Source organism: Falco biarmicus, chromosome 7 (assembly GCF_023638135.1).
Source record: "Falco biarmicus isolate bFalBia1 chromosome 7, bFalBia1.pri, whole genome shotgun sequence".
In the NCBI taxonomy this organism is placed as follows: Eukaryota; Metazoa; Chordata; class Aves; order Falconiformes; family Falconidae; genus Falco; species Falco biarmicus.
In genome coordinates this window covers 46,140,729-46,154,043 of record NC_079294.1, presented here as the reverse complement: position 1 = coordinate 46,154,043, position 13,315 = coordinate 46,140,729, and the positions used below count along the sequence as shown (strand labels likewise).

General features: G+C 49.9%; 1 protein-coding gene across 2 annotated transcripts in view; it reads left to right on the top strand.

Moving 5' to 3' along the window:
- Positions 1-13,315, top strand: part of ATL1 (atlastin GTPase 1) — a 32,251-nt gene that overhangs the window by 13,510 nt on the left and 5,426 nt on the right. For both annotated transcript variants that reach the window (XM_056345672.1, XM_056345673.1), the window contains exons 5-12: positions 292-342; positions 2,570-2,626; positions 6,714-6,806; positions 7,723-7,861; positions 10,071-10,198; positions 10,875-10,931; positions 11,716-11,787; positions 12,800-13,231. In XM_056345672.1, the coding sequence (XP_056201647.1) occupies positions 292-342; positions 2,570-2,626; positions 6,714-6,806; positions 7,723-7,861; positions 10,071-10,198; positions 10,875-10,931; positions 11,716-11,787; positions 12,800-13,231 (1,029 nt within the window). The remainder of the gene's footprint in view (positions 1-291; positions 343-2,569; positions 2,627-6,713; positions 6,807-7,722; positions 7,862-10,070; positions 10,199-10,874; positions 10,932-11,715; positions 11,788-12,799; positions 13,232-13,315) is intronic.

Sequence of the window (13,315 nt, the reverse complement as noted above, 5' to 3'; positions counted from 1 at the left end):
AGGACAGCGTGAACGGGATGGAAGTTGTCCCTTAGTACAGAGCTCAGCACATCATAAAAATGAGAAGAAGGAACATCATTTGGACCAAACAGGTTTCCAGGCTGGGGCAGGACAGCCCTGGTGCTCCCATGCTGGAGCATTTGGGGCCTGTCTTGTACCGGCACCGCGCACCACCTGGGACTTTGCCCGTGTCCCCATGGTAATGTTGTAGGCTATAACTGCACCAGCCCATGCACTGACCAGAAGGACAGGCCATTCTGAGTGCTCTGAAGTTTTTATTTTTAAATGCAGGTTTATAACTTGTCCCAGAATGTGCAGGAGGATGATCTGCAGCACTTGCAGGTAAGACCCTTGTCGCTGGGGCTCCACAGCACTGGGGTACCTGGGTTATGCTTTGCACTCGCAAGCTGTGTTGCTCTGGAAAGGCCCGTCTGCGTTTGGAGCCACAAAAGGGTTTTTCAGTTTCCCAGCTCTCATATTGATTCATGGGCATGGAGGAACAGTTGCTTGGGTTGAAACCTGTCTTGCCTGTGCTCTCGTAGCGTGGCTTCTTGGGGGCCTGCGTCCTTTGGCAGGGTGGTCAGTGGGCACTTGGCAGGAGGGACTGTTCCTGTCTCTGGGGCACGTGTCTTCCTCGAGGCTGATGGCCTGTGAAGCTGCAAAGGGTCCATGGCCATGCTTTGTGCTGCAGCAGATGGCTGAGGGGCTTTGAGAGGCTGAAAGAACCAAGACTTAAGTCAGGAGACAAAAGTGACTGAGAGGGGATGATGGTCTTCAGCTGTGTACGGGGCTGCTGCCAAGTGGAAAGCAGTATTTTTTTGATATGTCCGCACTGCATGGAACCAGTTGCCATGGATGGTGCTGCAGTCAGAGAGGGTTGAGTTGACTTTCTAATGACAAGGTTAGAACAGTATCAAACGGACTGTGCAGGATGGGTGTAGAGTACCCATCACAGGCCATCTCAGTGTGGAGCGTTCACAAGTCTGCCACAAACTGGATGTAGCTCACATGGCTTGTGTTCCTTCCACAGGATCATGCTTGGGTTCCTCAGGGAGCAGAGGCCCATCAGAGGCCAGGACTGACCCATGGGCCTGGAAACATGCAGTGACTTTTAGTAAGGGGCTAAAGTGACTGGTAATAGGGAGGGACCCAGGGTAATTAACCATGCATTGACTGTATTCCGGCTGCTGTGAGTGGCTGTCCACTGCTCCCTGAGTAGGGGCAGTAGAAGTGCTCATTTGACTTACGTGACGAGGAAGCTGATGGTAGAATCACAGAATCCCAGACTGGTGGGGGCTGGAAGGGACCTGTGGAGCTCACCCAGCCCACCCCCCTGCTCAAGCAGGGTCTCCCAGAGCAGGCTGCAGAGCCACGTCCAGGCGGGTGTGGATGTCTCCAGAGCAGGAGACCCCACCGCCTCTCTGGGCAGCCCGTCCCAGCGCTCCGGCACCCTCATGGTAAAGACGTTTCTCCTCACGTTCAGGTGGAACTCCCCGTGTTGCAGCATGTGCCCATTGCCCCTTGTCCTGTTGCTGGGCACCGCTGAAAAGAGCCTGGCCCCATCCTCTTGGCACTCACCTTTAGAAGCTGCAGTGTTCATGCTGTAGGATGGGCTCTTTGGACTGTCAGAAGCCCAAAGAAATGAGATAGCCATTTACAAGTCTGGCTATTGACATTGGTACTGGCTCAATACAGGTGACCCCTAAGGGCAATTACAGCCCTGACTGCTGGAGACAAGCAGCTAATGGGATTTTTGTGGCACAGGTGTCCTGTCCATTTGGTGGTGCTACCTCTAGCTTTCTCTTCTGTTTAGGTGATTGATTGATTGCTTAGGTAGTTTTTTCCAGGAGCTTAAGAAAAAGGAAAGCAAAAGTCCAGCTTAGAAAAACCAGTTTTTGAAGACTTTATCATTTCAATCAGTAAATATTTTTAACAATAATGCCTTTTTAACATTGAACTTACCCATTGCAAATCTGATCCTTCAGTTTGGATTTTAAGCCATTATTGTTTAACAAGTTGACCCATTTTTAGGCATCTGTGAGATACATTATTGCACCTTCAATTAGAAATTAGAGTCCAGAGAGTCTGGAGAGCCTTCGAATCTTGCTGGTGGGCTGATCTTACAGTCTTTGCACAGTGGGGGTTTGCAGGGAAAAGTACTTACTTCTGAATTCATTTCCGCTTCTTCTTGGGCTGTTTAAAGAGAGCAGGGCTCCAGCAATCCCCTGCAGCACGTGAAGTTTCTGGTTGGTATGAAAGCAACAGCCAGCAGCTGATGTGAGCCATTTTTCACAGATTTGGCAGCCAAAAATTCCAGGCTGAGATCTTTCACGTGAGGGGTCAGCACGGTGATTGTCCCTAACAGCTCCATGTGCCTCTCAGATGTGAACCAAAAGCCCAGAGCCAGGCACACAGCCGGCCAATTTCTGTTCCAGCTCTGCAAATGGTGCTGTTAGTGCCGAGTCGACAGCGGTCCCGTGCTGCTGGTGCCTGCGTGGCCCGCAGCCGCCCGCCCAGCCGTGCAGACTGGCAAACTAACAGGCCTCTTGTTCTTTGCTTCAACTTCCAGCTCTTCACCGAGTATGGCCGGCTGGCCATGGAGGAGACATTCTTGAAACCTTTCCAGGTGAGTCTGAGGGTTCTGGCCAACACGTGTCCCCGCTGCTGGAGGTGGCTTGGCCCCGGGCCGGGTGGCTTCACCACGAGGTGTCACTGCAGTTTGCAAGACAGGAGGAGATGGTGATGCCTTGGGACTGGCTCAGCTGCACGAAGCAAAGGCTTTGTGCTTTCCTGCCCTCAGAGAGCCTTCCAAACACATCCAGCATCCCTCTTTCTTCTCTCTCTGAACCCTTGCCATCCTGAGAGCTCTGCCCTGTCCTGCTGGGCTTGGAGAGCAGTCAGGTTGTGCAGAAGGTTTGTCATGCTGTCTACCCGGGGACTCTCCCCAGCCTTTGCTCTGAGGGGTTTGAAGCTGCCTGCCCTGGGAATCCCTGCTCCTGGCAAAATGAAAGGATGAGGATTAGCTCAGAGGTTTTGTGAGTGACAGCAGAGCTGTGGGAAGGCTCAGTTTAAGTGGGGTCTTAATTTCAAGTAAGGGACATCTGTTCACCCTGCTGCTTCCCAACCTGTGAAAATCTGGCATTCAAAGAAGGGAGAGTGTCGGCCAGACTCCAGCTTGCTCTGGACACCAGAGCTGTGAGCACTTGCAGGGATGGGAGGATAGTTGGCTGTGACAGCCCTGTCCAGGAGGAGAGTGAATATAGGTGAAAAGAGATAAAGCAGAAGGGAGGGGGGCAGAAGGTATCCGTGGCATGGCTGTGGCAGCTCACAAAAGCTTCAGTCCTTTAACAGATGGAGTTGTGATTTTGTATGGCTTTGATTATGGCTGCACTGAATCCTGTGCACCTGGGAGGGCGGTTGAACAGGTTTGGAAGCTTTTAGAGGTCTGTGGGACCAGGTGTGAGGCAGGGAGCAGGGCCTAAGGGGATGAAGGGAGCAATGCTGTGAGTTACCCCCGCATCCTCACACTGCAGTGGGGCTGCAGGGCTCATTGCACGATGGGGATGGTAAACAGAAGGAAGATCCCGTCTGTGGGGCTCTGGCCTTCTTGTCGTTCCTTGTACAGGTCGTTCCTTTAACCTGATGCTCTCTGGTGGTCCCAATGGCTTGGTCCAACTTCCAGCTGTCATCCACATTAGGTTAGGTGGTAGATGGATGAGGATTTGTGAGCTTCTCAAAGTGGGAGATAGCAGAGAGAAAAACATGCTGTAAAAACACAAATAGTAATTGGGAATGGGTTACAGCTATTTTACTTTTACCTTCTAACGTAAAAAGAGAATTGCTGTCCTCACCACGTTCCTGGAAGTCCTAAGGGGTTTATAGGGTGTCTGTGGTCAAGAAGTGGGAATAAAAGGTTAAAAAATACAACAAATGGACAGTCTGAGATTTTGGGGAGTTTTGAGGGTATACTGGATGCTGGCATGGACAGTTGACTCATAAATGATGTGAAAGCTACCAGTAAAAATATATGACTTGGAGTAGCAAGAGCTAGGAGAAAATTGTAACATGGTACAGAAAAAAGCCAGACATTAAATAAATATTCTTGTTCCTTATTTAGGAACTATCAGGATAACATAGCCAAGTATTTCAGTGAACGTGAAATCCTTTCTACTCCTTCAATAAAAAGGAGGCTGTAAGGGGAAACTTGTAAATATGCTTAAGTCATTAGGACTGGATAATAGGCTCAGATTTTACCAAAGACTGTAATTGCTGTCAAGTCACACGGTTTTGTGGATAGCAAGTCTTGTCGAACAATCCCATTATCAATTTTTAAAAGACCATGAGTTTGGTTGATAAAGGTAACTATCACCATGATACGTGGCTTTCTGTAAGCCTTATCTCCCTACAGTGCTGATTAAAGGCAAGTGAACAGCATACCAAGTCAGCATTGTCTCTTTTAATCCATTGTAAATGGATTAAAAACTCATTAACTGATAGACGATAGAGCACGCTGAACTAATTTTAATAAGGAATCATCATCTTTCAGAAGTGTTTCCTTGGGGCTTCCCCCAGGGTCTCTCTGATTCACTGTCATCTTCATTAATGATCTGGGGGGAAAAATATCAAACGGCTGTTGGTAACTGTTGCGGATGTGGTAACATTTGGTAGAGGGATCGATGGTGATGTGACCAGGTGAGCAACGGAGATCTCCTGGCCACATCGCAAAGTGGGCTGGTTTCCTGCAAAGCACGGTTTTAAAGGCAGCCGAGTATTTGGATTAGGAAGCAGGAGAAGGGTGATGGCAAATAAATTGCTTTTCCAGTGGGGAGGATGAGCCTGGTGCTTCTCTGTGTTTGTGGTTGAGGCTAGACAAAGTCAGACTAGCAACAGGGAGCATGCTGTTAATGAGGGGCCAATTTAATGGTTAGGGTAGCTTAATGAGAGATGCAGGGGCTTCTCTGGGAGCTGGAGGCTTTAAACCGAGACAGCTTTTTTTGCAGAAGTCTACAGCTTGAGTTTCTTGGGTGAGGTTCCAGGCCTGTAAGTCAAACAAGCTGAACCTCTTTTGTCCTTAAAATATACAAATCTGTAAAGGAAGCTTTGGAAAGCAGCTCCTATAGGAAAATGCTGCCAAGCAGGGAGTACAGCAAAAGCATCATTAGTGGGGCAGTTGCATTGATCCTGCTGGAAGGGAAGTAATACTTGGCAGTGGAAAATTAACATTTCCCTTTGGCTCCTTCCTCTCCGCGGTGTGTCCTCACACTTGTGCTGAAGTGGAACCGCCTGTGCTGCTCCATGAGCCCTGGCCAGATGCTGGTCCTGATCGTGATGCAAAGGCTCTGTGTAGTGCCTGGCAGTTTGCTGAGTGGGAGTGGCTAGGGCACAGTAAAATCAGGAACAATTTTGCTTAAGAAAAAAGAAAATAATTCCTGAGTCAAACAGTGCAAGACATGCATAGCGTGTTTGTGGAAAAGTCCTAAACATGGACATATCTCCTAAGCATCTCATGATCTTAGAAAGAACAGTGTGTCCTGAAACAGCTGCCTGGGTGCAGTCACTGTGGATTGTCAGGCAGTTAGAACAGTGGGTTGGCCATTTCTCTCTCTCCTTTTTTTTTTTTTTTTTTTTTTAACCTTTTCTGATGTTTTATGGAAGAGAAATAAGGAAGGGAAATATTTTCCCTTCCTCCACTAAATCTTTGTTCTAAACATAGACAATTTCTGGGGATATTCCAATGAAATGGATTCTGCTCACTTGACCTGCTTATTCATGTGCATGAGAGGAACCCTGGCACCCCTGCCAGGCCCTCCTGGGCTTCGGCGTTCAGGGCTCCCCCCTCCAAGCCGTGTATTTGTTACACAGGACACAGGTCCCTTGCACAGATGAGACACTGGAGACATGATTTCTTCTGAAAACTTTTTTTTTTTAAATGGATTAAAAGTTGACCATACTGGTATTTATTTATTTATTGCATAGGAACTTTGAATGCCTCAATAAAGATTACAAAAGCCAGTGATTTCTTATTCACCCTCGTTATCCTGCATCTGCTTCTCATTAAAAGTCTGTCTGGAAGGCTGCCCAGTGAAAAAGGCTGAAAAAATGAGCCTGTAAAATTCCCATAGGATGGAACTAAATGTGGCTGGAATTAGAGAGCTCGTTGCCTTTTGTCCTGGTTAGCAAAATTCTCTTTCTTGTTTTGCAGTTTAAATGATTGATGCTATTCTTCCAGCTAGGGGATCAGACTGCCGCCCAGCAAACCCATGCAGCCGTCGGGGGTTTGCTCCCCCCTTCCCTTTGTAGGACACAGCCACACGTGCGGCCAGTCTGCGTGGTCTGGGTGTCACTGTGGGCTGGCCCTGCACAGAGGGGTATTTCCACCCGTGGAGGTGTGAGACGCTGCTGGAGCTAGGCAGGGACTCGGGGCCGGGTCTCGTGGTGGCATGAAGGTGGGGGCGAGGGTGCTGGGGGGGTTCTGCCACCGCTGTGGACTCCAGTGTTTGCTGCAAGTGGTGGTGGCAGGGAGGGAGGCCCCAAAATCCCATGTGGACCCCCTTTTGATAACGTACGGCAGAATTAGGCATCTCCTGTAGCCACTCCTGGTCCTGTGTTAGCAGAGAACCACAGAGCAACAGAGAAAGATGAGTTTCTCTGAGCTGGCGCTGGAGCCGCTGGGGGCTGTATGGCACTGACCCCCATGTGTTTCTGTTTTCTAGTCCCTTATATTTCTTGTTCGTGACTGGAGCTTCCCTTACGAATTTTCCTACGGATCTGATGGTGGTGCAAGATTTTTGGAGAAGCGGCTGAAGGTGCGTTCTTTCTGATCTGGGTTCACTTAGTGAGCAGAGCTAGCCTGGGGGTACGCTTTGGGTGATGGAGACTGAGGAAGCAAATTGGCTTGTGACCCAGGGATGATACACTGCCATCACCTGCATGGATGGAGAGTGTGTGGAGCACGAGGGCGAGACCTTGATCTGGGGGATGACTGGTGCTGGAGGGTGTAATCCTGGGCAGGGAACAAGGAATGGGGTGCAGAGCACCCGCACCAGTGAGGGTTCAGCTGGGTGGCCGCAGCGCTGGCTGATAGGTTTGAACTGCAACGTGCTGGTTATGGGCACACTTAGCCAGTGCCTTAAAATCATGCAAGAGCCATTTTAGGAGCCTGAATTTCCTTGCCATGTTCAGTGGAGGGCTGAGACCGCCTGTGCTAGGCCTCTGCCCCAGCCCAGGCTCCCTGCGGGTCTCTTGCTGGGAGAGGTGTTAGAGATGGGAGTCAGCAGATTCCCAAGAGAGCCGGAACGATGTTTTAGTAAGAGGTGGTTGTACAGTAAAAATGATGGGCACGGGCTCCCCTGGGATTAATCAGGAAATGCATGGGTGATTTGGTCTAGAGAGGCCTAATTAAATGTGAGACAAAGAAGGCCCTAGTGGGAAATCCCACATGTTTTTGTATTCCAGTCATACATGGACATGCACATTTTCCGAATGATAATAACATGCCCCAGGGCACGTGGTCAGAGATGCGCTAGTTCCTTGGTCGCTGGAAGAGCCTTGTCTTTGTCCTCTATGCAGCGTATCCCTATGGAATGTCCTCCTGTGTTGTTTTTTCCCTCTGTAAGCAGCCAAAATGGAAAGTACCCCGTGCTTCTGCCAGCACCGTGGGCCCAGCATTACCAGTGTCCCTATCAGAAGGAAACTCCCTGATCCCAAACTGGTCTCTCGCAGGTCTCAGGAAATCAGCATGAAGAGCTGCAGAACGTCAGAAAGCACATCCATTCCTGCTTCACCAAAATCTCCTGCTTCCTCTTGCCTCACCCGGGCCTGAAAGTTGCCACCAACCCGAATTTTGATGGAAAACTGAAAGGTATGAAGGCAAAGGTCTGGTTTTTAGGCTGATACCTTGGATGCCCTGGCAGACTGTTCCGCTGGTTCCTGAAACCTCTATTAAGTATTTTTCATGAAAATTCCAGGAGAGGAGTTGGATCCTCTTCTCAGTGATGTACACGCGCTCAGCTTCTTCTTCCGAGTCCAGCAGACAGAAGTGGAGGCAGAAAAGGTGTGGGAGGCTGAAAATGTCAAGGAGCCCCTGGCAGTAAGCCCTGTGAGGACAGATGGCTGCCAGGCAAATGGGGAAGGGCAGGGCTGGGCCAGGAGGTGTGTGTGGACGTGGTGTTGAGCCCCCAGTTAACTCCCGTGCCTCACCTGCAATTCGGCACAGATGCAGTGGTGTGGGCTGGTTGCTGCAAGGCAGGCTGGTGCTTGGGGAGGGTGGAAGGCCGGTCCTGCTTGCTATCAAGAGAATGTTACTTCACTTTGAAAAGCTTTCCAAGGAATATTTAATCTTCCTGATTTATCTGATCAGTGGTTTCCCTACAGGGCAGGCTTAGTTCAACAGGTTAAAAAAAAGAGGGGAAGGAAAAAAAGCTGTGGTAAGATTCTCCACTCTGAAAGAGCCACGTGCTGTGGATTTTTTTAGGTGTTTGTTGGGAACCACCTGCTTACCAGCATCACTGCTTACAGGCAGCTTGTGATCTTAGCAGTAGAGACAGCGGCCCATTAGTCACTTAAATTAGCAGCAGAAGGATGTTTTTCTCTGGTTTTATCTGCCTAGTGATCAGACTTGTTCTTCTGGCAAACTCGGTGCCAACTAGCAAGCAGGATGGCAAGGCAGCAGGGCTGGGTGTCACAGCACTCTCCAAACTAGCCGGCTGCAGCAAGGCCTTGTACTACCACATACCAACATACTCTTCATGCCAGTCCCTCTGCTGCCTTCTCTAGTCTCTCCTCATCCAGGGCACGCATTCTCTCTGCTTCTTCCTCCTCTCTCTTCCTCAGCTGCTCTCTCTTCTTTGGCTGCCCAACCTCTTAACAGAACCAGCCACAGCTGCACCTTATCTACATCATCCAACCCTCCGCCACTGAAGCCAGCCCACAGCTGTATGTTATCAATGGTAATTAACCTGCCTTCATTCCTCTACAGGCAGGCATGCTTATGGAAACTGAGCTGATCTCTCTTAGCTCCCCCCTTAATTTCAGGTGCTGAGTAGTATTGAATGAGTAGTGTGTGCAGAACTGGCACAGGAGTTGTCAGCTGTGTCTTGATGCCGTTTTCCTGTTCCCTCAGAGCCGTAACCAGCTTTTTGTGATCTGTTGGAGCAGATGTGGGGAAGTGTCCCCTCTCTCCTTACCTTCCAAATGCCTGGATGTTGCATTGTTTTTTCTGTCCAGTCTGTACAGTTTAATTTAAATGGCAATAAATGAATGTCAGGCACTATGAAGCCCTGAGAATGACTGTTAGGAGATGAGTCTGCCTCTGTTGAAGTGACACAAGCACCTCATGGACCCCTCAAACAGCACCCTGCGCCAGCCCTGAGCTTTGGCAAAGGGGACAGGTTGGTAGGAGCAGAGATTGTGCCTGTTCCTGGTACCTGCACCAAGGAGCATTTAATGGTGCAATACAAATGCACAGTCACTCGCAGGATTACTTAGCATACCTGTGCCAAGTGCCTAATCGTTTGCAAAAGCTTTAAAATGCTTTGCAATGAGAATTTCACTTATGGGTTTATAGAGGACCAAGAACTTGACACAGAAAACCTTACCTGCTCAGGAGGTGGCAGGGATGGGAGCCAGAAAGCCTGAGCCCTGGCAGAGGATTTCCACTACGGGTGCCATGGAGCAGAACAAAGGGAAGGCACGGCATGGGTCCATGCCCTGTACACTAAAGGTCATGATTTGCAAAGAGTGTGTCTAGGCAAGAAGCAGCTGCTCTCTGGCTGTCAGTGTTGCATGCACATTACCAGCATCATCAGCGAAAGCAGGTTCTTTTACCTATGCAGTCACATTTGTGTTTGCACATATATTTTTGAGACCATGAAGCTGGTTTGTGGATGTATGCACAGCTGTATATTCTGTCTGTGAGTTCAGTAACAACTTAACTGGGGCCATGATCATTTCTGAGTACTGGCATCACTACGATATAGTGTCTGAGTCTCTGGCTTGACTCTCCTGCTCTCGTTTCACGTTCGCCAGTCTGCCTTCGGGCTGGTGCTGATGGCATTGGGTTTTGTTTCCAGAAATAGACGATGAGTTCATCAAGAACTTGAAGATTTTGATACCTTGGCTTCTTAGTCCTGAGAGCCTGGATGTTAAGGAGATCAATGGAAACCATATCACCTGTCGAGGCCTTGTGGAGTATTTTAAGGTATTGGCTTATGTAAGAGAAAGTGGGCTTATTCATCTGTGGCGTGCTTGCACTTTTGCTGTGATTAAAGGGTAAAGCAGCAGCAGGCAAGCCAGCGCTTGATGGCCAGAGGAAATGTTCTTGGTCCAGCTAATAGTCCTGACTGTCATTGCTGCAGAAAGCAAACACCTCCCGGTCGCATATTTGCCCACGCAGTATGGCCACCGGGTGGGCAGGGCTGTTTCCCTCCCCAGGAGAACTGAGGACCAGAGGGAGGGAGGCTGACGGCTGTGTTCCTGTTGCCTTTGGAAAAAGCTTAGTTTTGTTGTCATGACTACTGGGACATTTTAATGCAAGACATTATTGAGTAACTCTCACCACCTACTCTCCAGAGCTACCTGACTCTGGCTCCTTCTCCTTCAGTAAAGGATGGAGGTAGGTGCAAATCCAGCAGTAGAGATAGTGTGAGACTTGAGTGGCTGACTCAGGCCACCCAAGGAGTGGACCGCAAGCCATCTTAAGTAGCATTTTCTGACAGAGCATCCCCTGCCAAAGCCATCTTGTGCCAGGAACGTCCTCCTCTTGCGTGCTCTTAACATCCTGTTAAAGCTGTGACTGGAGCTGGGTGGGGGTGTTTGTGTGTCACTTGTGTGTGCCGCATTCAGTGTGATTTCATTGTCCGTGTGCTGTTTTGCAGGCATACATAAAGATCTACCAAGGGGAAGAATTGCCACACCCAAAGTCGATGCTGCAGGTATGCGAGTGTGAGGTGTGACCTGGTGGGCATTCACGCGCTATAATTGCCATTTATTTCCAGTTAATGGTCAGCGGTGGCCAGCTAGTGCAGTGTATTGGGTCTACTGTGATTTTGTTTCAAATGCCTTAAGTTTAACAACCCAAGAAATGGCTCTTTTGGAAAGTATTTGACAGTCACGAGTCTGGTATAGCTTAGCAATTGTGGCAACACGGCTTGTGGACTGTGGTGACTCTCTCTGCACACAGTGTCAGCTGGCTTAGCTGAAATGATTCCCCCACAGGTAAATAGCATCATCATTGGCTGCGGTGGGGCCGCACAGGAAGGTGACATGGCCCTGCACGTGGGCAGTGGCTGCTGGGCTGCAGCTCCGCTCTCTGAGCCAGACAGCTTTGCGGGAGGTTGCAGCTGTAGCTGTTTACATATGACTGAGCCTTTTATCTGTTTTTTTGCTGTTTCCCACAGCTTAAGCCAAAGTTTTTGTTGCTCTGGCTTGGAGGGTAGGAATCCTTTCTCCATGCGGGCTTTTTCCTGGAGGGACTGAGAACTCTGGATGTGTCAGTATGGGATGATCTTATTTGGCATTGGCCAGAGGCTGGGGAGAGTGCACTTGGCTAAGACAAGGGAGCTGTTTAATTCTGTACGTGTGCAGCGGGGTACCATGCACATGTCCTGGCCCCGTGCACGTGTGGACCACGGGTACCCAGTGGCCATTACTCTTTACAGTTACACTAACCTTACCTTTCTGCAACTGAACTTTGTACCCCTTTTGCCCTTCCTGCAGGCCACAGCAGAAGCCAACAATTTAGCAGCAGTTGCCACTGCCAAAGACACCTACAGCAGAAGAATGGAAGAGGTAGGTGGCTCTGAGCATGTAGTTTCACCGCGCTCATATCACCTGGTTCCCCTGTCCTCATGGGGAAACCTCCCTGCCTGCATTCTTGGTCGAGAGTGTCCTGCATGGACTTGTCCAGGACCGGTCACAGTGCAGTCAGGGTCCCAAAGGGGGTCTCTCCTATGTGCGTGGTGGAGAAGGGGCTTTCTCACAGGCTGGAGGAGAGCAATGCCGGTCAGGGTATCATGGCAGGACAGGGGATGGTCACTGTTTCATCCCATGGCAGCTTTTTGCAGACCACATGGCCTCTGCTGAATTTGCATCCTCTTCCCAGTGTTCCCCAGTGTGGGTAGGTGCAACCCAAAAATGTGATGTAGCGGGGTGGCAGTGCTGTGTGACCATGCAGCCCATGCTATGGCTGGTCCTAATTAGGGAATAGAGTCATTATAACTGGCTTTTCACCTGTGCCCTTCCATGTCAGCCCATCTCTCAGCTCTGGTGAGGGGATGGTTGTGATGTTTAAGGTGAAGGTCAGACGCCAGCCTGCCTCCAGCCACTTCCAGGCCCCCGCTCTGTTCATCAGTATTGGAGATTGCTGCCTGGTGGCAGGAAAAAGGGACAGAGCTGCATGGCCAAACTGCCTGTGGACTGCCCTGCACCTTAAAACGAATGTGTCCATACTCTGAAGCAGAAGGAAAATGCCGTGGAGCCTCCAGCACTAGAAAATGCCGGGGTTCAGGGTCCTGCAGGTCGGTGCAGCGCAGCCAACAATGTTGCCTGAGGTGCTGGCTTGGGCTGTGAGCGAACTCAGTAGAGGAGCTGTGGGATGCAGCTTCCCTGTGCAGACACCAGTTTTAATCTGCACCTTGCAGAGCTATCCCTGATGAGCAGCACAGCTGTGGGGGTCTTCCTGCAGGATCCAGTGGTCTGTGCTAAATGGGAGCCTGTAGAGCCCTGATTCCAGTGGTTAGCACAGCACAGGAGCTGTGGGTGCTGAGGTTTCTGGAGTGATCGGACTGTGTTTCCCACACAGGTCTGTGGTGGGGACAAGCCCTTCCTTGCGCCTAGTGACCTCCAGACCAAGCATGTGGAGCTGAAGGAAGAGGCTGTGAAGCTGTTTCGTGGGGTGAAGAAGATGGGTGGGGAGGAATTCAGCCGTCGCTACCTCCAGCAGCTGGAGAACGAGATAGATGAGCTCTACATCCAGTACATCAAGCACAACGACAGCAAGAACATCTTCCATGCCGCCCGCACCCCCGCCACGCTCTTTGTGGTCATCTTCATCACTTACGTGATAGCTGGAGTGACCGGCTTCATTGGCTTGGACATCATAGCCAGTCTGTGCAACATGATCATGGGCTTGACACTTATCACACTGTGTACCTGGGCATATATCAGATACTCTGGGGAGTACAGAGAACTGGGCGCAGTAATAGACCAAGTGGCCGCAGCGTTATGGGACCAGGTAGGATAAAGAGCTTTTGATTTAAAACAAACAAACAAACAAACAAACAAACTTCTACCAAGTTCTTAAGTGTTGAGTTTCCTG